Source organism: Dromiciops gliroides, chromosome 5, assembly GCF_019393635.1.
Source record: "Dromiciops gliroides isolate mDroGli1 chromosome 5, mDroGli1.pri, whole genome shotgun sequence".
NCBI classification, from domain to species: Eukaryota; Metazoa; Chordata; class Mammalia; order Microbiotheria; family Microbiotheriidae; genus Dromiciops; species Dromiciops gliroides.
This window is the reverse complement of record NC_057865.1, coordinates 53593836-53619746: the sequence shown is the minus strand read 5'-3', so window position 1 is coordinate 53619746 and position 25911 is coordinate 53593836. Positions and strand designations below refer to the sequence as shown.

General features: G+C 38.1%; 1 protein-coding gene across 2 annotated transcripts in view; it reads left to right on the top strand.

Annotated features, from left to right (window-relative positions):
* The window catches only part of MINDY3 (MINDY lysine 48 deubiquitinase 3), a 104638-nt gene that overhangs the window by 38392 nt on the left and 40335 nt on the right, over positions 1 to 25911 (top strand). For both annotated transcript variants that reach the window (XM_043968728.1, XM_043968729.1), the window contains one exon: positions 5384 to 5464. In XM_043968728.1, the coding sequence (XP_043824663.1) occupies positions 5384 to 5464 (81 nt within the window). The remainder of the gene's footprint in view (positions 1 to 5383; positions 5465 to 25911) is intronic.

Below are 25911 nucleotides of genomic sequence, written 5' to 3'. Positions count from 1 at the left end.
AATGCACTGGGAGCCTTCTCCTAATTGTTGTAATGTTTTGTAGGTCCCAGGGATACAGCAATTGGCCTGTCCATCTCCCTCACTGTTACTACTTTTAACCTTATATTGCATTATTATGAAATATTAACCTGAGTCTCTAAATTCCTCTTTATTAAAATTAACCCTAGGGGCAGCTAAGTGGTGCAGTGGATAAAGCATTGGCCCTGGATTCAGGAGTACCTGAGTTCAAATCTGGCCTCAGACACTTACTAGCTATGTGACCCTGGGCAAGTCACTTAACCCCCATGGCCCTGCAAAAAAATAATAATAATGATAAATAAGTAAATAAAAATTAACCCCTAGTAGTCAATTAATCACATTGAGTGTCAGTTCCTTACTGAGTAAATCTTAGGTGCAGTTATGATCAGATTATTTTGGTGTTTAGCAACCTTGGTTTGGTAGGTTCTCATGTGGAAGGAGCCAGTTAGGTACATATATGAGGGTTGAACTTTTTTCAGCAGCATACATTATTTTTGTTTTTCATTGTGTTTCATTTATATTCTTTCTTGCATTTCTCACGTGATGTTTGTTAGTCTTGTCAGTGAGATCATAAGCTCTTTGACATCTGGGACAATCTCTTACCCTTCTATAGTCTGTACAGAAAACTAAGCATAGAAAATAATCAACCTCAATTAATAGTTGTTTGATTTGGGAGGAGATTTTATAAGCCCAATGACAAAATATTAAAAGTTATGAAACTTAATTCCTAATGACCAGTAAATATGTTTAAATCTCTGAATTATTTTTTAAAATCAGAAAAGAAGCATGAATATGGATTTGAAGGTCAAGAAAAAAATGTGGTGTTTTACCCCCACTTATTTTGGCTATATGATTTTATATGAAATCTATTGATATGTAAGGATGGTAGTCATGATGACAAAGATCATTAATTGTGATGTTGTAAACATGGATTTTTCATTTGAATAGAACTTTGATATTTCTAAATATATAGTATTTTTCAGCCATTGGATACAATAGAATAATGCCTGCTTTCTCTATGGATACTATTGAAGAAAAATTTTCCCTTTTTTGGCTGATTTTTTTTATCCTGTTTAAATATGACTTTAATGTGTTAGCAGCAGCTGTGTTGTCTCATATTTGTAAATTATTGAAGATATACTGCTCAAAATCTATGTATCTGTTTTACACCAGCTGCTTAGGGGTATAGGGTCAAGGACATTGGGGGATTTGGGCTGATTTAATTAAATTTTGACATTTTTGGCAGCCAAGAGAAATGGGTTCTAGAGAATGTTAACATTGAATGTCATTTTGAATTTTTATTATTCATTAGTAAAAAGCAAGAGCTGTTATATTGGTTTATAATACTCCCCTAAACTCTATCTTTATTTACTTTTTTGCAGATGGTTTTTTTAGTCCTTTTAGGCAATGATTGTGTATTACCTCTTTGTTTTTCTTAAACTTTGCAATAACCCACCATTTATTGGGGAATGAGAACTTAATATATGATGTACACAATTTTGTATTTAATTCAGACTTTACTATTATTTACAGCAATCAGTTCACAGACATTTATTAGGTTGTTACATGCCAGGTAATATGCCTTATAGAGGTAAAAATGAAACAGCCTCTAACCTCAAGAGCTTCAAGGAAACAATATATAGAACACACATAAAAGTATTGATGTAATATATAACAAGGAGATTAAGGTGTTACAGGAAAGGGTGCAAGGGAAGAAGGGGACAGGGCAGGTTGTGGATATGGACCAGCTTCAGGGAGAAGTTGGTAGTGAGCTGAGGCTTTTTGCTGGATAAAATCATGAAGCCCGACTGACTAGATCTGCTACAGACCTAAGTGACCTGATCTCTTCTCGCCCCTCACTGCAGCAAGGCCATCCTGTAAGGTCTTTGAGGGCAGGAGCTGTCATTAGTTTTTAGTATTTGTATCCCTTATTCTTAGTATAGTGCCTGGTACATAGAAGGTGCTTAATAATTGTTTATCAACTATTGATCTTTCCTTTTACTGTTGAGCTACCAGTAACCTGCTAGTCACTCAGCTTTACCCAACCTAGATAATCACTGTTTTCTACTCTAAGCCTCTCCCCCTAATCCCCATATTCAATTTGTTGCCAAGTTCTTTGCCTTTGTAACATCTCTCATATTACAGTGTTCCTCTTTGGCTTTGCCAGCACACTGGAAGAGGCCTTTATCACCTCATGCTTAGAATAGAACAAATGCCTTTTGATTGGTCTCCCTGCCTCAACCACCCTAGTCTATCCCCCACTAAGTTATCAAATTGATCTTCCTGAAATGTAGATCTGACCATGTCACGGTCCTCCCACCTCCCATTCAGTTAACTCCATTGGTTTTCCTTCATCTTGAGGATCGAATATGAAATGCTCTGACATTCAAAATCCTCCCTAACCTGACATCTCTAATTTTCTGACCTTTACCGTATTCCCCACCACATACTGTCTGATCCATTGACAAAGGCTCTCGTCCCATGTATGAAATATCTTTCCTCCTCATCTCGATCTCTTGGCTTCTTTCAGGTCCCAGTGAAAATCCTATCATTTACAAGAGGCCTCTTTCCAATCTCCCTTTCTCATTTTATTATCTATAATTTTTCTCATATATATGTATATAAATATATATTATATATGTGTATGTGTGTGTGTACACACACACAAACACACATCTTGTTTGTACATAGTTGCTTGCAGGTTTTCTCCCTCATTAGACTTTGAGGTGTAGGTAAGGAGGAAAGATGTTCCAGGCTTGGGGGGTAGCCAGTACAAAAAAGCAAAAGGAGAAGAGATGTGTCCTGTGTTGGCAGTAGTAAATAAGCCAGTATAGCTGGGATTCCAAGTATGAGAAGGACTGTAATGGTAAGAAGACCAGGAAAAGACACTAAGGAGCCAGGTTGTGAAAAGCTTTAATAAACAGACAAAGGTTTATATTTGTTCCTAGAGGCCATAGAGAGCTGCTGGAGTTGGGTGATGATTGGAATATGACTAGACTTACTTTTTTAAGTAAAATACTTTGATGTCTGTATAGAGCATGGATTGCATAGGATCAAGACTTGAGGCAGAGAGACTGGTTCAGACGTTATAATAGTTCAGCTAAGGGGTAGTACGGGCCTGACTTGGGTGATAGCTATGTGAGAGATGTGGAGATTGAAGCAGTATTTTGCAATTAATCTGACATCTAGGGTGACCAAGGTTGCAAATATGAGTATATAGGAGGATGGTGGTGCGCTCAATGGTGATAGGAAAGTTCAGAAGACAGAGTGGGGTGGCATGAAAACACGAGTTGTGCTTGGGACAAATATTATGAATGGTGATGTGGGACCAGTGGTAAGGAGGATGATCAAAGCTCCGTATAGACAGTATAATTTGAACCAATGTGAATTGATATGATCACCCAGTGAGAGTATGGAGAGGAACACAAAGGGCCCACAATGAGGGGTGTGACCTGAATGATGAATGTGAGCTTCTTGAAGGCAGGAATGACTTCTGTTTTTGCATTGTACCCCTAGCATTTAGCACAGTGGCTGTCATACAGTGAGCATTTAATAAATGCCTTTTGATAGATTGTTGCATTGGCAGAGGAGACTGAAAGGGAGTGAAGTGGTCAGACAAGAGCAGTATCTCAGAAACCCAGAGGAAAAAGTGTTTGAGTGGGGGAGTGGGTGGAAGGTACTGCCTTTCATTCTGGCAATTAATTACATGTATCAGATTTTTCTTGAGGCATTTTCATATCTAATATTAGTCACAAGAAGTGTGGTAGAGTGGAACTAGATGACCCCTAGACATCTCAACGTGTCCAAAACTGTCCATCATCTTTCCCTCAATTATTCCCCCTTCCAAACTTCCCTATTACTGAAAAGGGCATCACCGCCCTCCCAGTCATCCAGGCTCACAATTTATGTGTCATTCTTGACACCTCACTATCTCTTCCCCCCCCTCCCCCCCACCCGGGCAATGAGGGTTAAGTGACTTGGCCAGGGTCACATAGCCAGTAAGTGTCAAGTATCTGAGGCCAGATTTGAACTCCTCTCCTCCTGAATCCAAGGCCAGTGCTTTATTCACTGCGCCTCCTAACTGCCCCCAACACCTTGCTCTCTTACCCCACCCCTCACCCCCAATATCCAGTGTTGCCAAGAGCTGTTGATTTTACCCCCTTATATTTACCCCCTTTTCTCCCTCTGACACTGTGATATCCCACTCAGCATCATATGCCTGGACTATTACAGTAGCCTACTGGTGGGTCTCCTTGTCACAAGTCTCTTCTTACTCCACTCCATCCTCCCCTCAGTTATCAAAGTAATCATTCTTAAGCATAGTTCTGACCGTATCACTTCCATAGTCAAGAAATCGTAATGCCTCCCTATCACCTCCAGAATCAAATGTAACATCCTGTTTGGCATTCAGAGCCCTTCATAATTGCCACCCCTCGGCCTACCTTTCCAGTTTTCTTACACTCTCCTTCTCCCACATACTTTTTGATCCCATGCAACTGGCCCCTTGGTTGTTCTATGAAGAAGACACTCCCTCTCCCCATTCCAGGCATTTTTATTGGCAGTGCCCCCAGCTTGGAGTGTTCTATCTATCTCCCAGCATCCCTGGCTTCCTTCAGGTCCCAGCCAAAATCCCACCTCTGGCAGAAAGAAGCCTTTTCCACCCCCTCTAAAGTCTAGTCACCTCTCCTCCCCCTGCCCTGTTGATTATTCCCTATAGCTTATTGGTACATATTTGCATGTTGTCATCCCCATTAGACTATGAGCTCCTCAAGGGCAGGGCCTGTCTTTGGCCTTTTTTTGTGTCACTAGCACTGAGCACAGGGCCTGGCATCTAGTAGGTTCTTAATAAATGTTTATTATCTGACTGACTGACTGACTGACTGACTGACTGACTTACTGGAGAAAGTAATGGGTTGTAAGAATGAGGATATCTGCATTGCCTTTGAGATATTCTGCATACTTTATTTTTCAAAGAGGGTCTCGACCTAAGATCTGCATTTTCGGGTCTCCATGTAATAACAGAAGAATCATCCATGACCACATTGCTTATCACTGGTGGGATTCTAAGTTTTGGGGTGCTTTTCATCTGATACTGTGCTGGAATTCAAGGTGTACCTTCCTTTTTAGCTTTAAGAGGGATTGTTTCTCAAGGCTATTCTGACTGTTTCTAGTTGAGGTTTTGCTGCTTCCTCCTTATCACTGATTTAATAAGGAGTGGTATATTAATCAACCAGGTTAAGTGTATCTAAATCTGCAGAGAATAAGAACTTATTTGGAAATGAAAGTATTTAAGAATTTTCTATAATTTTTATCATGATCAAAAATCTATCTGACTATTATTTTTGTTTTGCTAAATTTGCCCCAGGTTGGTTCTTACTTGAAGTCACCAAAGTTCCCCATTTGGATTGTTGGCAGTGAAACTCACCTCACCGTCTTTTTTGCCAAGGTATGATAGTTGGATAATATGCTTTTTTGTGATAAGACTTCAGGCATACAGATACCAAATATAGCCTTATTAAGTTAGGATCTTGGTGTAAACTTTATTAAATCTTTTTTGAAACATTAATCCCATAACTCATGAGCCTTTTCAAAAATTACACTAATACATCTTCATTTTGCTGCATGTATTTTTGTTAGCCTGTTTTAGATTCATTTTGTTTATAGTTATTCACCTTTTTCTAACTGTACCTTTTGTCTTTGAAGTTTCACAAAAATTCTCAATGTTATAGGAAGACTAAATGACCAAAAAATTCAGGGTGCTCTACTTGCAAAAGTAAAATAATAATCTATATAATATTAAGCAATTATATTAATATCAGAAATGAGAATAGTAATAATACAGAATTGACATGTTATATTTTACAAACTCTCCACAATAGCTTTGTGAGGCAGATAGATAATCTCTATTTTACAAATGAGGAAACTAAAGTTTATAGAAATTAGATACCTACAATTAGGATCCAGACTAGATTAGGACCAAGATCATTTGATTCCAAATCCAGTATACTAGATTGATGTGATCTAGTATAACCCTATCATTTTACAGACTAGGAAATAGATCCAGCAAGTAACTTTTCCATAGTCACACAAGTAGTAAATGTCAGAGACGAGATTTAAATCTAGATCTTCTGACTGGAGGCCAGTAATCACTATGGTGGGGCAGAGAAGACAAAGATCTTAAAATACTAGGATTGGAGTCAGGAGAATTCTAAGTTTGAATTCTGCCTTTGACACAAGCAATGTGAGAATGGGCAAATCCATTTCCTCTTTGTGCCTTAGTTTTCTCATACGTAAAATGGTGAGAATAATTGAATTTTAAAAAGTGGTTTTTAGTGTTACTTAATATATCTGGCTATGAATGAGAGATGTAATACAAGACAGTCCCCTCAAAAGCTTACATTCTAATAGGAGGAAACAACATTTTGGAGAGTGTTGGCTAAGAAAGGGTGGTTTGGCACAGGAAGTCACCAGAATGGTTGGACAGAGCCTTAGGGAAATCTAATGAGCCTTTTCAGAAGCACTATTAGCATTGATTTGATCATTGTTGCCAGAGCTAGGAAAAGAAAGGGAATATGCATAGCAGCTTAGAAGAAAGCTGGTTCTTATTAAATTTGTGAATGAGTGAGTAAATGAGTGAAGCAAGCAAGAGAGCAAGCATTTATTAGGCAAGTGTATGCTAAGCACTGCGCGAAGTTCTGGGGATATAAAGTGAAAAGTAAGACAGCCCTGCTCTCAGGGAGCTCACATTCTGATGAGGGAGAATACTTTTGGAAGGTTTCAGGTACAAGTCAGTTGGAAGGATCCCAAGGTTGTTCTTTAATGTTATTTTCACCTCTTCTTTAATGTTATTTCCACCAGTAAAAGTATAATCAGTTTCTGATGTTGATCTTTTTGACAGTGCCAAAGACTCTGTTGACAAGCATTTTCTTTCCTGGGCCTTCAGTAGCTATGGCTTTACATAACATATGCAGGATCAATTGCTAGGCTACATCTGTACAGGGATTGATTCCCTGGATGATGGCTGTGAGAAATATCACTCCAACAAACCCTTCTGGAACTCCACTTTGGGGATGTGTCAGAAGCTCATTTTATTTTCATTCTTGTGAGAATGGACTGCCCCTTAGGGGGCCAAACCCCAAGCTGGAGGCTTACAGGCCTTTTTAAAGGTGATTGGCCCCTCCCCATAGGATTACAATCAAATACAGCATCCCTGCCCCTCCACGTTGATTCTTTTTGTGGGCGCCTTCCATGAGAAGCCCTCTATTTGAATTAACCCCCATTTATGGATGTTAGCTTTTGAGTACCAGCTTCTATTCTAATCCCCTCTCCCAGATGAATCTGAATCCACTCCCCAGACATTAAATCACTTGTAGTTGTCATCCCAGGCAGCTCCAATCCACTTTGAGGGGAGCCCACTTTTCCTCACAAATCCCTCCTCTTTGTTTTTGATTACTGGGCTCCTCTCATTGGCCCCGAGCATGACACACACACTCCCTTTCTCTGCTAACATCATCTTTGTGATTCCAGTAACACACACCACCCCCCCCAGTATCCATTCAGTTAGTGATTTCATCATGGATCTCAGGTGTCCCATATAGCTGTCCAGTGTCTGAAACCAATTTCCTTGGGGTAGTTTGGAAGATGTCTTGTCCCCAGGGCACTTCTCCAGTAGATCCACTTCTTACAGTTCCTATTAAAAACTCAATAAAATTATAACATGATTGGCCCTCCCATACTGTTTACAGCTTTATCCAATTCTACCTTTAACAAACATTATTAACAACAGGCCCAAGGATTATGTTAACTTGATACCTGCAGGCTACAACTTCTTCAAAAATTCTTACTCAATTGTTTAAGATATAATCCTCACATAAAACTTAGGTTACAGGATACCTCTATAAGAAAATGATCACAAGTGAACTTAAATAAAAGTCAACTTCAATTGTAGTACATTTAAATAGTTAATTTTAAAACAGTACATATCAAATAAATAAACCAGGTTTGTATGCTCTACAGACAGATGCTATCTTCACATTACATAATAAAACTTAAACAGAATTGACTTTTCATCAGGTGTGACAAAGCATTCTATAAGTTACTCTCCTCTACTTTTCTTGAAACAAATTTGAGATGTTTCTGATTCAGTTTTAAAATGCATAAAAAACTTTCCCAAGCCACCTGCAAAGAAGTCCATAAGTTATATTCATATACCCTTCTTTAATACAAGACAATTAAGAAAATTTCATCTTTGTTTCATCACTTTTTGGATCATCTGACTAATTATCCTCATGCCATTATGAGGAATTAAAGAATCTAATACAACTGGTAACAGATGCCATGGCCAAATTCAACATCATGTTTATCATGACACCTGGGATGATTATGGGGGTTACCATAAAAGAACAAAAGTTGCCAAGCGTCGTTGAAGCGAATGCAATATGTGGAGGGGAAACTGAGTTAGGCTTAATCAGGTGCATGGCATTGAGATGTCCATGGCATCAGGCATATAGGAGGAGGGATTGAAGTCAGGGTAGGAGATGGTATAGCCCAGCCATCCGGTGCTATGGGGGGGGGGGAGGATTAAACCAAGAGAATCCAACCTTAGTTCTTGCTAATGGCTGTTCGCTAGGCCTTTCCCAAAGCAGTACAGTACCTGGACTTCGTGCATCCCTTCCCTTCTGTGACAGTTCAATGCCTGCTCGTATATGTCCTCTCATAGATAGCTGGCACCTTGGCTGCTCAGATCTGATAACTCAGAATAAAGGCAATTAATGTCTCAAATGGTAAATTCCCGTCTCATATGGATTTATCAACTGAGGATACGGCTGACAACAAAAAATGTGAATTAAATTTGTAAACTCAGAATATAACATGCAACAATTTCTAAATATTACCACAGCCAGTTACATAATAATAATTAATAACACATTAATGTATAATTCCCATCCATCAACAATTTACCAATTTAAAACATAGACCTATAATGAACAGATCATATTTTACAAAATATCTCTTGAGTACAGGAATGCTTCTGTTGAATATATTCTCATCAGAACAATCATATCAACCTTTAAATATGTTTTCAGAATCACCAACTGAGTTATATCACCTAGAAATCTTCTGGAATCACAATAGGTTTCTGATTTCTATTCAATAATCTGATGTTCCTAAAGCTTTCTTTTCACTGTTAAATAAGTGATGAGTTCTACAAATCCAATGAATACCACATTAGAAATTCCTAATTATTATTATCTGGAATTGGGACAGTTTCTCCAGGAAGTGTAACATTGAAATATTCCCAAGCAACACAGAAATATGAAATTAACTAAGACTAATAGGAAAAGCCATAAATAAAACATTAACCTGCTGTGTCTAGAAACCAAAATATGCTGTATTCTCAAAAAAAAACACTTTAAAAATGATTTCTCATAAAAGTTGAAAACCAATTTTTTTTACACAATTTTTCCCTTAAATTTCAGAATCATCATACCAATTTTAAATTTCAATTTATTACCAGTTATAGTTTTTAAATTATCCCTTCTATTATCTTCTATTATCCCTCCTTGCAGGGCAGTGGAGTTTGGGGTGCAAACCATTTCACACATCATGGTATATCAATTCCAACAACTAAATCCTCCTAAGTCCTTTAGAGTTACCAAAGAGGAACAGATTATGTAACAACAAAAACTAACTCTATACCCTCTTGAAAATAAGTGAAAATAAATCATTACAATTAAATCCAAGTAAACTATTGATATATCCATGACATTTGCTAAGAGTATAACTAAATAATACCTTAAGAGAGACAGAGAAATAGTTCATTCCACAAATAACATAATGAAAAAGAAGTTCAAATCCTATTCTTCTGAATATTTGTGTCATAAGTAAAGTTAAACATAAACAATTCCAACATTAAAACAGAAGGGGCAGCTAGGTGGCACAGTGGATAGAGCACCGGCCCTGGAGTCAGGAGGACCTGAGTTCAAATTCGGACTCAGACACTAAACACTTACTAGCTATGTGACCCTGGGCAAGTCACTTAACCCCAATTGCCTCACCAAAAAAAAAAAAAAAAAAAAAAAAAGCAGAAGTAAAAGGTACATTAAGTTCAGATCCAATAAAAATTTGAATCAATTTTAGCAGGAAAGCCATATATTAACCTTGTAAGCATAATTCCTTTAAATAATGGGCACATCTTAACTAGCCCGCATGTGTTTCTACACATGTTCTAATTTCAAATAAGAATCGTAAGTAGGTAGACTCCTATTTCCTATAAGACAATTCATAAGTTACCAAGGATACCAATAAGTTCAGATTAAAACAGCAAGATCCCTTTCATAGCCCAGTGTAGCAATTTAGATGCTTTAGTATTAATTTAATTAATAACAAATTTCCACCTTCCTTACTCTTATGTCATAAGAGATACAAGGACATACCAAGTCTAAGAATGAAACTCAAATATTCAGACATTCAGAAAAGCTTTTTCCATCAATTAATCACTCATGGTAGCCTGAACTGTTATGAATATCAAATTGTCTTTGCAACAAATTAACTCTCAAAAAAAATGGGCCTCCCAAGTCCCACAAGTACACACATTATATCCTGAAAATATGTGTGTGTGTGTGTATGTATATATATACACATATACATATATAGATATACATTGTTTTGCTCTTTTTCCTTTTCCCCTAAGAAACAGCTTAAAATTTGTCCTTATGTTAAAGAGGAACATTCACCAACCTTTCACGAGATACTTTCAAATGACAAATATTTCTTGTTCTGCCACTTCTCTCCCACTCAAAGGAATTTACAGGATTCAAGAAAATATCACAATGACCCAAAGGAATCTGTTCTAAGGGCCTCCAAATCCCATTCCCCCCCCCCTTTTCCACAAAGAAATCAGCCATCAATTCTGAGCCACCCCCTTGGTGAGACAAGACCAGGTGTGGCCATACCCCCATGGTGCCAAGGGGAGATCTTGAGCTGCCCATCACCAGTGTGGAGGATGGGCCCTCCATTGTCAGTTTCCCACTGCGGGGCGGTGGGGGGGAGGGGCATCTCAGAGAGCCATGCCCCATGCTCTCTCTTCTAGCTTTCCTTCCCCAAAATAAACTTATCATTTTCCCATAATTTTTGCTCTATATAGAAAATCATTTATATAAACACTAGTCCTATGCTAAGCACCTTAAAACCATGTGATCTTCACAACCCTGGGAGGTAAGTTCATCACAGAAAAGTAAACTGGCTAGTAAATTTCTTCCAGGGCAGATTTTAGTTCACCACAAACCCCTGCAAAACCAAATTTATCTCCTCCTTTATCTAAGAACCTCCGCAGCTACACTAAATTAAAACGTGCTGGCTTTCATAGCAGAGCTTTGGCTGCTTTCTCCCCTTTTCCTCCAACATCCACACAGCCTGCCTTAGCCACCCTCTCACATTTCACCTCTTGCTCTCTGTGACTTTCTGGCTGTCCACACCCTATCTGTCTATTTCTCATTCACTCCCTTTTCTTTTCTTGCCTTCCTCTCTAGCATTATCACCTATTAATCTTCCCACATTCAGGCCTTTCACACTGCCTCTCTGTCCTTTCCTGAAAAGGTCACTCAAGCTTTCTTTTACATTGTACCTCTCTTCCTGGTAATTTCTTCTCCAGTGACTCTCAGGATTCTCATTGCTCTATTCGCTCATCCCTAAATTTCTCTATTTCTCTATACACAGTCCTCTTTCACCACACTTTATCTCTCAAGGACTATGACTCTCCAGGCACCCACTTCTAGCAATTCACCTCCTCTTCACAGCATCATTCTACCTCTCCACAGATTCTGCAGCCAGCCATTTAACAGGCTCTCTAAGAATCCATTCTGAACCTTACTTTCTCCCTCAGTGACCACTGCCCCAGCTGTGTGTTATTCCATATAGAAAATGCACTCTGCCTCTCCACATTTCTCCCACTAAGAACTTGTTCTCAATTTAGTCATCTTCCCCCATGGGTCATCTCTCATTCCACAGGGCACTCCCTCCATTTAACTTTCCCTCTACCCTCACTTCATTCTTCTGCCTCTTCATTCACACACCTCCCACTGTGGCATTTTGTCCATTCATATATCTCTGACTCCATGCCCTGCCTCTTTTCCTGGAACTCTGATCCAACTCTTCTTCCGCTAACAGCACCAGACCACCAAGCGGCAAACAGCTGGATTTTCCCCTGTCAGCTTCTCAGCAGACTCCAGGTACCTATCCACACTCTCTCCAGTCAGCTAGCCACGACCTATGCACGGGCTAACTTTTCCGTGCCTTCATCTCTACCTTCCACCTTGTCATTAAACTTTCCTACACATTTGGATTATGTCTCTTCATTTCCATCTCTCTTCCTCTCTATTTATCAAACAAGGGTTTTCTTTCTGAGACCCTTCCTTTTTCTGTCCTTTCTGTCCCTCTCTGTCCCCTCAGAAAACCATTACCGGCCACAAACCGACAATATGTCTCATACAATGAAAACTGCTGGGCATCTCTCTCTCTCTCTCTCTCTCTGTATATGGGTGTGTATATATGTGTGTATGTGTGTATATATGTATGTATATAAAAACATTGCAATAATAACTTTCCACTGCCCCTTTACATTCCATAGAACCTCAATTGACAATTTCATTTTAGTGCCGACCCACCCAAGAACCAACCACTCCAAGCACTCCACTTTTCCCTTTCTATCCCATCCCGCCGTACTGCACAGCTTTCTTTATACCGAGTATCTAAAATTCTCTGGACACCCCTTTGTTCCAATTTTCTAAACATTCCTCACCCACAACTCTTCTCTCTGTGCAGCCAGCACCTGAAAGGGAAGGAGGGAGGGTTCAGTAAGCAACCCTACTACCCTGCAATCAGTACTCATTTCCTTAAATTCTTTCATTTTGATCACTCTTGAAAGCTGCTTCTCCCTCACTCTTCCCTTTCCCTTCAGATTCTATGACACTGTTTCCCTCTTTTTTTTCCTAGGTAATGCCCCAGAATTCTAGACTGGACTTTTCTATTTCTCTTCCCCCACTCAATTTTCTCTATTGTGATGGGTAAAGCTAAATGTGTGTGGTCACTTTACCTATCCCCAGTGTGGGGAAAGCTAACTAGGACAACAGTTCAACAGTTTAGGTATTAAACATTTGTTCAAATATATTAGAGGTTAACAAAGAGAGAACAAGTTTCTCTGATAGAATAGGAAAACCCTAACTACCCTCTAGGAGCGATCAGAGCTCCACACCCCACAAGGTTCCAACCACCAGCTCACAAAACCAACGGCCTCGGGGCAGCTAGGTGGCGCAGTGGATAGAGCACTGGCCTTGGAGTCAGGAGTACCTGAGTTCAAATCCAGCCTCAGACACTTAACACTTACTAGCTATGTGACCTTGGGCAAGTCACTTAACCCTAATTGCCTCACTAAAAAAAAAAAAAAAAAAACCAACGGCCTCACACACTGCTTCAAGCTGATTGGTTGATGGTGGGCTCATGCTCACTCATCAGGGGGCCCCTGATAATATTCTCACACTATTTTTCAGCTTTCATTTCTTTGAAGATGATCTCCATATCTCCAGTCCTGACCTCTTTCCTAAGTTCCAGACAAACATTTCTATCATTTAATTAGATGTATACACCCCAATATCCCACCATTATCTTAATCCCAACAGATCTAAAGTGGAAGTCATCATTTTGTTTTCAAATCCTGATTTCCCTGCATTCCTTTCTCCATCAACGTTACTAACATTTTCTCCCAGGCAACAGAATTCATAGCTTAAGAATAATTGTTAACTTCAGTATTACTTGTCCCATATACTCAATTCCTCTCCAAGTCCTGTAGATTCTACCTCTACCGTTTGTTAAGCTTCCCTTTCTTTCTTACCATCCAATTTCAAGTCCTCTCGGCCTCTCACCTAGATTAATGCCTAACAACAGATCTTCCCACTTGTCTCTTTCCTGCATGTATATTTGCCCAAGTTGGTCTAAATTATATATACATATGATTGTGTCACTTCACTGCTTATAAACATTCAATAACTCCCCCCTGCCTTTGGAATAAAAGCAACGCTTCTTAGCCTGGAATTGAAGGCCTATTCATTCTACTTCTAACATACTGCTCCCCTCATTCTGTGCACAGCCTGACTGGTTTGTTCTCCATTTCCCAGACGTTCCTGATGCTTTCTGGTTTCCTACTTTTGTCTCTTGTTCATTCAGGCTGGAATATATATATATTTATCTCTGCCTATAGATTTCCTCCCCTTGCTTGAAGGCCAGACTCTAATGTCACATATTCCATGAAGTCTTCCTTGAGTCTCCCTCTCCTTTCTCTCTGCCCAGTCCCCTTCCCCAAGCTGGAAGTGATTTCTTCTTCCTCTGATCTTATAGCACTTTTATTCCTCCTGCAGGTCAGGTGTCCCGTGAACTTGGCCTTCCAGAGTCTCACGGTTCTTAACATAGCCGTACCATTCTGGTAAAGGAACGGCTTCGAGGATTTTCTTAGCAACTTGACCTCTGGTCCTTTGATCATAGTCATCCCCCTGGGTGCAGACGCATCAGATCCATAGCAGCAGACGTTAAAGGCACAAAACGTAAGATACCGTAGGGATTGGACAGTAAAACTCTTCTGGTAGCATTCTCTGAATGAGGGTTCACAGGAGAATTTAACACATACACAAGATCATCACAGTTCTCACCAGGCTTCAGTCTTGATCTCTCTGTCTGGAGGCATGTTTCCCACTTCTCTCTCTCCCTCTTTCTCTTCCCCTATGAGGTGGATATGATCAGTACCAATTACAATGAAGTATAGGAAGCTATGCAGTTTATTTTATAGTGCTTGATTTTTGTTTTACAGAGTATTATTCCAGCAAAAGAAAACTTAGAATTCTTTATTATCTAGGGGTCATAGTTGTTAATATATATAGTTATGACTCAGTTTTTATAATAATTTCCTCAGTCCCAGTAAGCATCACAGCTCTATCATAGCAATCACAAAATTATAGCCAATCTACATAGTTATTTTAACCCATCAATTGAATTGAACTAATAACATTTTAAAATAAGGCTCCTTTTTGCTATTATCCTTAGTAATTAAAAAAAATTGTCCCAAACTGGTAAAGCAGTTCTTTAAATTAATATTTAGTCTAATTAATTAATATTTATTTAAATTAATATTTAGTAATTCCTTCTAAAGTCACTCTATGCATATATGTGTGTGTGTGTGTGTGTGTATATATTCACACACATATTTGGTTAACAGGCCTCATCACATTATATAGGCTCTAAATAGCTTGTTTAAAGTTAATGTTCATGGTTGGTTGATGTAGACCATGAAAATGTAATTGTGTGTGCCCTCAGTTGAACAAGAAAATTGTTTCCTTTTGGGGAAATGATCGCTTATCCATATGTTTTGTGTTTTGTCTTTAAGATGAAGTGTTTAACTCCTCAAATTGTAGTGATGAACTCCAAGGAAGTGTTGCTTGTACAAGTTCATGATTCTCAATTTGGGTGCTGACCCGTGCACTTAATGAAGTTATAATTTCACACATTTGAGAAGTCTGGTTGATGGCAAATTAAATTGCTCTTAGTTCCTACCAGAGGAATAATGGGGACCTGTCCTTCAGGAATGGAAATTAAGGTTTTGTTTATTCCATGTTAATGGAAATCCTCATTTTCTGAGCTGCATAACAAAATAAAAACAAATAGAATAATTTCAATAGATGTGGGAGAGAGGGGAAATTTTGGTCAGCTTAATTTAAATTCACAGTTTAAAAAAATATACCAAGATTCCATAGGTGGCTTTAAAAATTACAAAAAAAAAAATTCATAAATGGCTAATTTCAGTAACTAGCCCAAGAATTTACACAGAATAGTCATGTTTGAGTCTTTGTGTTTTCAAATAGGACTTTATCTTTCCTAAAATTATACAATTAATTTGCCATACTCTTGTTTTATATTGGTGGTTGAAATCTATGCATGTATAGATTTTTTTCTCTGTCAGATCATTGAAATTTCCCAATAAGAGCACTTAGATGACAAATTTTTTCTTTAATTTATTCTCTTAAAGTATGAGTCAGAAAAATGATTGCCCTTCTTTGTTTAGCAATGTACATCTGTTTTTCACAGCATTTTATTTGAATAAAAAGACCCAAAATTCACAAGTAGGTGATAAAACCCGATTCAGAAAGATGTTTTTAGAGTAAACATATTGGAGTCGTTTCCCCCCCCCCCCCAACTCAGCTGTGAGAGGCGCAGTTGGATGGGTAAAAGAAAATATGGCTTTTGGGTGGGGCAAATATAAGAGTACTGAAGTCCGCTCCTAGTATGACAGGAGCTCGGCTGTGGACAGCACAGGAGATTGGTTCTGAGATCAGCTGGTGGGCAAAGAGGAGTCCCAGTCATAGAGTGGTATGACAGTGGTTGACCCATAGGGATGAAAGCAGGCAGGGAATGAGGCTGAGGAGCAGGAGGGCATAGGGTCCCAGAGGAGGGTGTGTCAGAAAGGTTAGCTAATCGGGGGCAGCTAGGTGTTGTAGTGGATAGAGCGCCGGCCCTGGAGTCAGGAGGACCTGAGCTCAAATCCAGCCTTGGATACTTGACACTTACTAGCTGTGTGACCCTGGGAAAGTCACTTAACCCCCATTGGCCCACAAAAAAAAGAAAGAAAGAAAGAAAGAAAGGTTAGCTAATTGCTTGGACTTGTGATTTCCTACCAGCAGGAGTAAGTCATCTAAGAAATCATGGAATTCCTGTGAGGAAGAAGGCATTTTAGGGTTATCAATTGTCTCCTTAGATTCAGTTGGTTTTGCTGGGCATATTCTGTTCTGTTCCTTTCCTTTTGACTTCTGGCTTAAAGCCATAAAGACCAGTATGTATGGAATCTCTGTCCATTTCCCTTCACGCCTGCAAAACTTGTCCAATTACAAAATGGTATTATAGTTAAAAGTTCTATGTAAAGGCCAATTTTCTTGGGATTCCAAATGATATTTTGGCCAGTGTTACAATAATAGGTCATACATTTCTTTTTCAAATTTGTAAGTTCTAATTTAGTCCAATCTCTTAAGATGCACCCCAGAGGTGAACCTTTCAGAACACTCTCTTTCTGCCCCATGGCTGTACCCAGACATCATCCTGTCTAAGGAGAATGGTCTGAATGTGGTTCAGGCGTTAGGTTGAGCTTCTCAAGTAAGAGAGATGCCAGCTGCCGATTTCATGGAAAAGCTGAGCACTGGCAAGGAATAGACACACAAATACAAAAATTCTTACCCAGAAACATTGAGTCCAGGGGTCTGAGAGTGGTTCAGACATCTGGACAGGCTTTTCGCAAGGGAGGGAGACCCAGGCTTGCCTGTTGCTGTCACATGCAAAAGCTGACCACCTCTCTGACTTAAAGGAGAGGTCAAGTCAGGTGGGAGAGAGAGAAAAGAAGCCTAAAAGGGAGGTTGCTACCTCCAGGTTTTGTGTGGTAAGAGGAAAGAGGAATTTCCCATACCCTGCAATGTTGGGCACCAATTATGTTATGGGGGAAATGAGTGGGGTTTGGGGGTAGGGGTTCTTAGGAATTCTTCTTTAAAGAATTACACCCTCTTGCCCACAAATCTAATTAGAATAAAATATTTTATTTAGGTGCTAGGGAAAGGAAACCAAGAGAAAAATCCTTGGACTTCTTCTCATGGGGAGAAGGCATGGCACAGAGGCGTAGCTCTCTGAGATACCTATCTCCCTGAGCAGGAGACAGGCAGATATTAATGATGGTGGTCCGATGGAGTGATCATCCAACTGTGGAAAGTTCCCATGTTGGGAGAAAACCATCCCCCACTGGTGGTGGCTGGAGACAAGTTGGGTGATGGGGGTGACTCCAGATCTCTCAAGCCATCTCTCTCCCCCTCACACCACAAAGGTAGCAGCCACACCTAATCAGGGACATGAAGTGCCATGTATAAGACGCAACAAGGAGGACAGTTTGGCTGAACCACATTGTTTGTAGAGAGGTGTAGTATGTAAAAGTTCTGAAAGGTGGGTTAGGGCCATGATATAAATGACTTTAAATGCCAAACAGGTGCTTATATGGCATGTCCCAAAAGTCTTAGTGTAGTTTTAAGTATTAATAACTTAAGAGATATAAATGAGACAAACTTAAACATGCGAAAGGTTAGTTATTTAAAATTGTAAAATGTTTCTTATTTAAATTTAACATAGCCACTGAAGTACCATACATTGCTCTAGTCAATTTTTTAACTTTGTTAAACTTTACATCAGTTGAAAGGATTTCATGTGTAATCCTGTCCTCTGGCTAGGATTATCCAGAGGTAAGTTTTTATGCATACAAGACAGTTTTGACTTTACCCCAAAGAAAAAGTCTTAAGGGATATAGATCAAGTGACCAAGGAAAAGGACCTTCTCTACTGATCTACTAATCCAAGAAATTCTCATCCAGGAACACAAAGTGGCCTGCCCATCTTTTTGAAAAATGATGTTATTTAATAGATGTAGCCTCTGCAGTTCAGGAAAGAAAAAATTCTTAAGCATTTCTAGGTAAGATTTACCACTGACAATGGGGGCAGCTATGTAGCACAGTGGATAAAGCACTGGCCCTGGATTCAGGAGGACCTGAGTTTAAATCTGACCTCAGACACCTGACACTTACTAGGTGTGTGGCCCTGGGCAAGTCACTTAACCCTCATTGACCCACCAAAAAAAAAAGATTTACCACTGACTACAGAGTGTTCAAAATGGCACACCAGACATTACCTTTTGCAGTATCTTATGTTGCCTGACTTCTAAGACTTTGGCAGTTAACTTTGCTGCTTATGTAGAAAGTTGCTTCATTAGAAAAGGTCAATTTGTCAAGAACGCCATTGGAATTTTCAAATTTTGACTTCATCAGTTGACAAAAGTCTAACTTTGCATAATAATATTTTTGTAGCATTTAAACAGTTATGACTTTGGAATCATGTTTATGGAATTTCACTGTTAGCATTCTGTGCACTATGATTTGGAATTTTCAATTCAGCAGACCCATGGCACACATTTTTTGGGACTATTCAAATTCTCTTCACTTTCTTAACATCTCCTGCATCTGGGTTTATTGTTATTCTTTTTTTTCTAAATTTCCATGGAAGGGCCTCTTTCTTTTAATGGGAAACTAATTTTCTTCTTAATACTTGTTGTGGACTTGAGTTCATCTAACCAGAGAACACTGTTGACTTTTACTTTAATACTTTCTATCTTCAATCAGAGGAGCTGAAATGAAAAGAAAATTAATGCTAGTTAAAATTTGCAAAACTAAATATAAAAAGAAATTTAAATAATTGAACTTTTAATTAAGATTTTTGCATATTTTTAGCATTAATGCTTTTGAAGTTATTAAAACCTAAAAGTGCTCAAAGACTTTAGGGACAGCCTCTATTTGATCCTAGAGGTAATAGTAGGAGAATGACCAAATGTTTAGTTAATCCAGTTTGGTAGAACTGTGTGGTATGGACTGGACTAATTCAAAATTTGAGATAGAGAACCCAATTAGAAAGCTATTTAAAAATTTTCAGATAAAAAACTTGTTAGAGTAACACCTGTTTGAGTAGAGAAAAGAGGTCCCTCATGAAAAATGTTATGAAGATGGAAATGAAAAGGCTAGTGAGAATGAGAAGTTGAAGTAGAGACATCAATGTTGTGAACTTGAGTTGCAAAAGCAGTTGTAGTGCCTGTGACCAAATTAGGAAAGTTTGTAAGAAATGAGGAGTTTTTAATTTATTTTTGTTTGGCAAGGGGAGAGAGAAGATAATAAGTTCAATTTTACATACATTAAATTTGAGGGAGGTATTTGAGATCTAATCTGTAATTGTTTTGGCACTGATGGCAGCCTGAGTGCATCAGTCACCTTCTTTACTAAGTAATGAGAATCACGATTCATAAAAATTATTCATTGTAACAGAAGATCAAAACCCCAGTGCTTCTATAATTCCATCCCTCTTTCTTTTATTAGATTAAAAATAACAAACATAACTTAAAGATGAAGAGTTAGTCTTTATATAGAGTTAAAGGATTTCATTATAATGTCATCAGGGTATAGCAGGAGTTTTCTATGAAAAACCCTCTGCTCACCCAGCAATTGTATAAGTGACTCAGGCAGTAGGAAAGGTGAAAAAAAAGCATAATTCTGAAAGTTGTAGTTTTAGAAATAGTCCAAACTACCTATAATTTTTTAAACCCAAAGCATTATATGTGTACTTATATGTATAAACTTCTTTTTTAAATTAATAAATAATTTGTAGGTGACTTTAACCATCATACACACATGCAATCAGTTAGAAGTGTGTTTTTTGTCCAACCCCGGCCCTTTTTAATTCCAGATGTTGAATATTGAATGTAATCCAGAGATTGTTGTTACAGGTGTTAAGGAGTAAAGTGGTACTTTTGGTGTGATAAATTAGACTCTAAAAAGCCTCATTTATAAGAAATCCATTTTGAAAAGTAATGCTTAAAGAGTTAGGTAGTTATATCCATATTCATCTTTAAAGTATATTTTTTCTTAACATGACAAAAGTTGATTAAAGGGAGTTATGAGGATATAACACTTGATTTCAGCCTTAGGTTATGCTTTTTGATCTTTGAAAATTCAAAAATTTTCCTCTGCATGTAAATATATTTTATGTGTGGATATTTCCAGAAAAAAATTATTTTGACCTTGAGGTTTGACCTTTTGCCCTTTATCACTAAATTTCTACTTTGACTCCCAGAATTGAATTTGGGAGCATTTTTTTTGAGTCTCCTTTATTTTCCCTTGAACAGGAAACATCCTATCACTTTTAAAAATGCTTTTTAGAGTAATGAAAAACAATTTTTTGAAGAAAATGTGATTAATGAGAGCACCACAAAAGTGTCACTGACATTAAAATTACACTCACAAATGATCATTGAAATCAGTTTGTTTTTTGTCATGGTGGGGTGTGGGGTGGCTTAAGGCCTCACTGTGTGGCATTATAGCTAGTTATTCAGTAACAACAAAAAAACTTGAAACCTACCTGTGGCATCTAGTTTCACTCTTCAGAGGCTGGGTGACTAATTTCCTTGGAAATCCATTTCAGAGTTTCTTTTGATGTGACAGGAAATGATGAGTTTTATATTCATCCCTTTATTGTCCCCCTTCATGATTACATAGGGACTCTTTGTACATATACAGAGTACTGCATTTAACCTTTCTTATGAGGAAACAGTTTTCCTTTCAGATTGAGGGTACGCTAAAACACATTAAGATCTAAACTTTAAATATATAAAGAAACTAGTTTTATGCCAAAGAGGGAGCGATGCATTTCTCCTTTCCTGGGTATGTTGACAATGTTCTTACTGTGATATCTATTACTGGGAGACCAGATAGGATTGTTTCTACAGTCAGGCTCTTTTTTGTCTGTTACTCACTTATGTAACATTAGAAATCCATTAAAAACCTTTTGCTTTTAATTTCTTAGAGGGAAGAGAGCATATAGGTATTTTCAGAATTCTACAGATCTGTTTTACTACTTTAGTAAATTTCCCTAACATTTAATGGAGCAAATCTCCATTATAACATGGATTGGAAAAGATGACAACAATTGTAGGATTTCTTTGTCCCAGAGTAAGGCTTGACAACCTGGAGTAAATAATGATTATGTTTTACTATATTTTCATACCTATGGTATCACAGACTTAGTATGCTTATATATTTTTGTAGGAAAAATTTGAATATTTAAATTTATTGCTTTGTTTATATTCCAAGGAGAAATGTAGATTTGCCTCAAAGGGGGCATATTTGTGTTCACAGATTGGGTACAAAAGTATTATCAGACCCCAGATAAGTAACTTTTCAAAATTATAGCAACCTCCATCAAAGGATATTTTAATTGGCTGCTTAAGTATTTAGAAGTGTTTGTATATAAAATTATATAAAATGCATATACTTAACAATTTTCTAGAATGAAGTTAAAACTGACCCTCTTTGTTAAAAAATCTACATGTGTTTTAAATTCTAAGCTTCATCTCCTTACTGTTTAATACACTCTGGGGATATATCACTTCACTACCCAGAAAACGAATATTAATTTTCATGTGAACCTAACCGAAACATAATTAAAAATATAAATATGATGCAGTGCAATCACATAATGCTTTCCAAACCAAATATAATAAAACCTTGACTATCAGGAACCTTTCAGAAAAGTTAGTCATTTTGGAATATTCAGATTTTCCATACAAGTGATTAGCCTTTTTGATGGAAATTTTATTTCTGTGTGTATATATACATATACATATATATGCATATACATATATATATATATACACACAATATATATGTAACACTTCTGTTTGTCTTAACAGAGTATCTTGAACATAATTTAACCTTTATGATTCAGTCATCATTATTACCATAGAATCAAAAAAGTATTACAGTTGGAAAGGATCTTAGAAATCATCAAAGAAATTGAGTGAACTTGTCTAAATTCATTACTGTATTAAGTTATAAAACAGTGATCTCCTCATAAACTACCTAGAGCAATTTATCCCTACTCCAACTGACCCTACCGTGATATTTTTTGAGACTTTGTGTCTTTTGTAGTATTTTTCTCCCTTCTCTTGTTTGCCTACTGCTTTCAGTGTGCCTGCCTATAGTAGCTTTTCTTTCCACTTCTAATTTGCCCTTTTTTGATCAATGAGCTCAGATAATGAAGTTTATTAGCATTGTTCTTGTTCAGTCATGTCCAACTCTTCTTGGCCCCATTTTCTTGGCAAAGATACTGGAGTGATTTACCATTTCCTTCTCCAGCTCATTTAAGAGTTGAGGAACTGAGGCAACCAGAGTTAAGTGACTTGCCCAGTATATCTGGGGCCAGATTTGAACTTGGGAAGATGAGCATCTCTGACTTCAGGCCTGGTACTCTATCCACTGTGCCACTTAGCTACTCTTGCTAGCGTACATGTATTAAAATAAAATAGCTAATGTGATGTGCATATTTTAGCTGCTCATGGTCCTTTTTTTGGCTTGATATTGGGTTCTTGCTATATTCCTGGATAGGTGAAGTGGCCAGCCTGATTGGGTTCCTGACAGAAAAAGTTGTAATGTTTTGGTGAGTTCTTAAAATTAGCCACTATTTTGGAACATAATCCCTTGGAACACCTTTCACTTATACAGTAGAGTAATTAGTGCAAAGAAGGCACATCAGTATGTTTAAGGCCTTTCCTTGAGTAACATGGAAAAATTAAATTAAGAATTCTAGAAATCACCTTATATTATCTCATAAACACATTTTTAAAGTCTGGTTTAGTTTTGTTTGTATTTGGATTTCAGATTGTATTTGAATTTAGTTGTGATTGAAATGTTACTCTTTAATTTATTACTCCTAACACATATGCATTTTCATGCCCTTGCTCAAAACCTTTTAATTAGTACTCATTGCCTTACACAATAAAAGTTCAAAACTCTTTAGATTGTTGTTCCTGGCTTGTTATAATCTGAAAGGCAGCAAAGTATAGTCTAGAGCTCTGGACCTCAAAGTTCTTGTTTTGACTCCTACCTCAGTTACTTCTTTTCTGTGTAACCCTGAGCAAACCACTTAGGCTCTCTGAGACTCAGTTTTCCTTTTTAGTAAAATGAGTATAAAACTAGGATCCCATAGGTCTGTTTGTGAGGATCAGTTGAGATAATTTGTCTATTGCCTTGTAAATCATAAAGTGTCATGTAAATATGAGTTATTCTTATCTTACTCTATATCAAAACTGAACTAAGAATTTCCCATAAATAGCCAATACTTGTATTCCTCCCCATACTAGTATTTTCTACAGCTGAGATGCTTCCATCAATATTTCTTCTCTTTCTTGAAATCCCAACCATCCTTCCAGGCACAACTCAAACTTGAACTTTACCTGGAAGTTTGGAATACAATCTAGATTTATAAGGAACAGCTTTCGCACAGCTCAAGAAAGGACTTTTAGCCTAAATTATTACAGAATTGAGCAAAAGGAGGGAGGTGAAACTCTCAACAGTGAAATGCTGAGAACAAGTCCAGTGAGATAGGAGAAGGAATTGTTTAAAGATACGGATGGAAATAATGAACTCAGTGAGGCAATTGGGGTTAAGTGACTTGCCCAGGGTCACACAGCTAGTAAGTGTCAAGTGTCTGAGGCCAGATTTGAACTCAGGTCCTCCTGAATCCAGGGCTGGTGCTTTATCCACTGTGCCACCTAACTGCCCCCAGAATGACATTTTTAAATGCATAAAATAAAATAGTAGGACTACAGAAGAAACAGTTCTATTAAAATAGTTGTAAAATAAAGTGTCCATACTCTTTGATTCAGTGATCATGAGAAGCATAGATACAAAGAAAGATCCATTATATAACAAAATAATCATAGCGCCCTTTGTGGAAGGAAAGAACTAGAAACAGTGAATGCCCACCTAGAGAAGAGTGGTCAAAAAAACTGAATTCATGGACTGTTACTGAGTAGTAAAAAATATATATATATATATATATGAAAATGAGGAATTCAGAGAAACATAGGAAGATTTTAACAAACTATCTTAGTCAAATAATCTAAACCAAAGAAACCAAGCTGAATGATAACAATGGAAATGAATGTAAAAGGATTTCCTACTCTAAGTAATGGGAGAGGGGGGGCGGAGCCAAGATGGCGGAGAGGAAGCAGCAAGCTGCCTGAGCTCTCCTTCTGTTCCCTCAAAACAAACATTAAATCAAGCCTCTGGACAGATTCTGAAACTACAGAACCTGCAAAGAGACAGAGAGACACAGTCCTCCAACCAGAGCTAATTTAGAAGACTTCAGGAAAAGGTCGGTCTGATTCGAGCAAAAGGGAGGCCCAGCGCAGGGCAGCAACCCAGCGCCAAGGGGGTCGGGGCAAGTCAGCAGGAGCTGCGGGCCACAGACGAACAACGGAGGCCCCTGGAACCTGGTTCAAAAATCTGGTGGCCAAGAAGGACAGTGGAAAAACCTACCTGCACCGGCCGAGAGGGCCACAAACAGGTAAGGCGGGATCAGACGCCAGGGTCTGGCGCCTGGCTGGCCGAGCACAATCAGACAGGAAGTGCAGGGCGGGGGATCTCCACACACCATAAAGGCCTCAGAGTAAAAATCCGGTCACACAACACCTATACCCCTGCACAAGAAGCCCAAAACAGGGACCCTGGTGCCCCCAGAGCAGACCTCAACTTAAAAAATAAATAAATAAGCTGCAATAATGAGTAAGAAGCAAAAAAGAGCCCTCTCCATTGAGAGCTTCTGTATCAATAGGGAAGAAGCCAACACAAACTCAGATGAGGACAATAGCCTCAAATTGCCTACATCTAAAGCCACGAGGGAAGGTGAATTGGTCTCAAGAACAAAAAGCCTTCCTGGAAGAGCTCAAAAAGGATTTTAAAAATCAATTGCAAGAGGTAGAAGAAAAGATGGGGAGAGAAATGAAAGCAAAACAAGAAAACTATGAAAAAAGAATCAGCAGCTTGGAAAAGGAAGCACTTAATTTCACTGAAGAAAACAAAGCCTTAAAAAATTCACTTACCCAAATGGAAAAAAAAGGTGCATAATCTCACTGAAGAAAACAATGCCTTAAAAATTAAAGTGGGACAGTTGGAAGATAAGGAATCCATGAGACACCAGGAATCAGTCAAGCAGAATCAAAAAAATGAAAAAATAGAAGAAAATGTGAAATACCTCATTGGAAAGACAACTGATCTGGAAAACAGATCCAGGAGAGACAATTTGAGAATCATTGGACTGCCTGAAAGCCATGACCAGAAAAAGAATCTAGACACCATATTCCAGGAAATTATTAAGGAGAACTGCCCTGATATCAGAGAATCAGAGGATAAAATCATCATTGAAGGAATCCACCGATCACCTCCTGAAA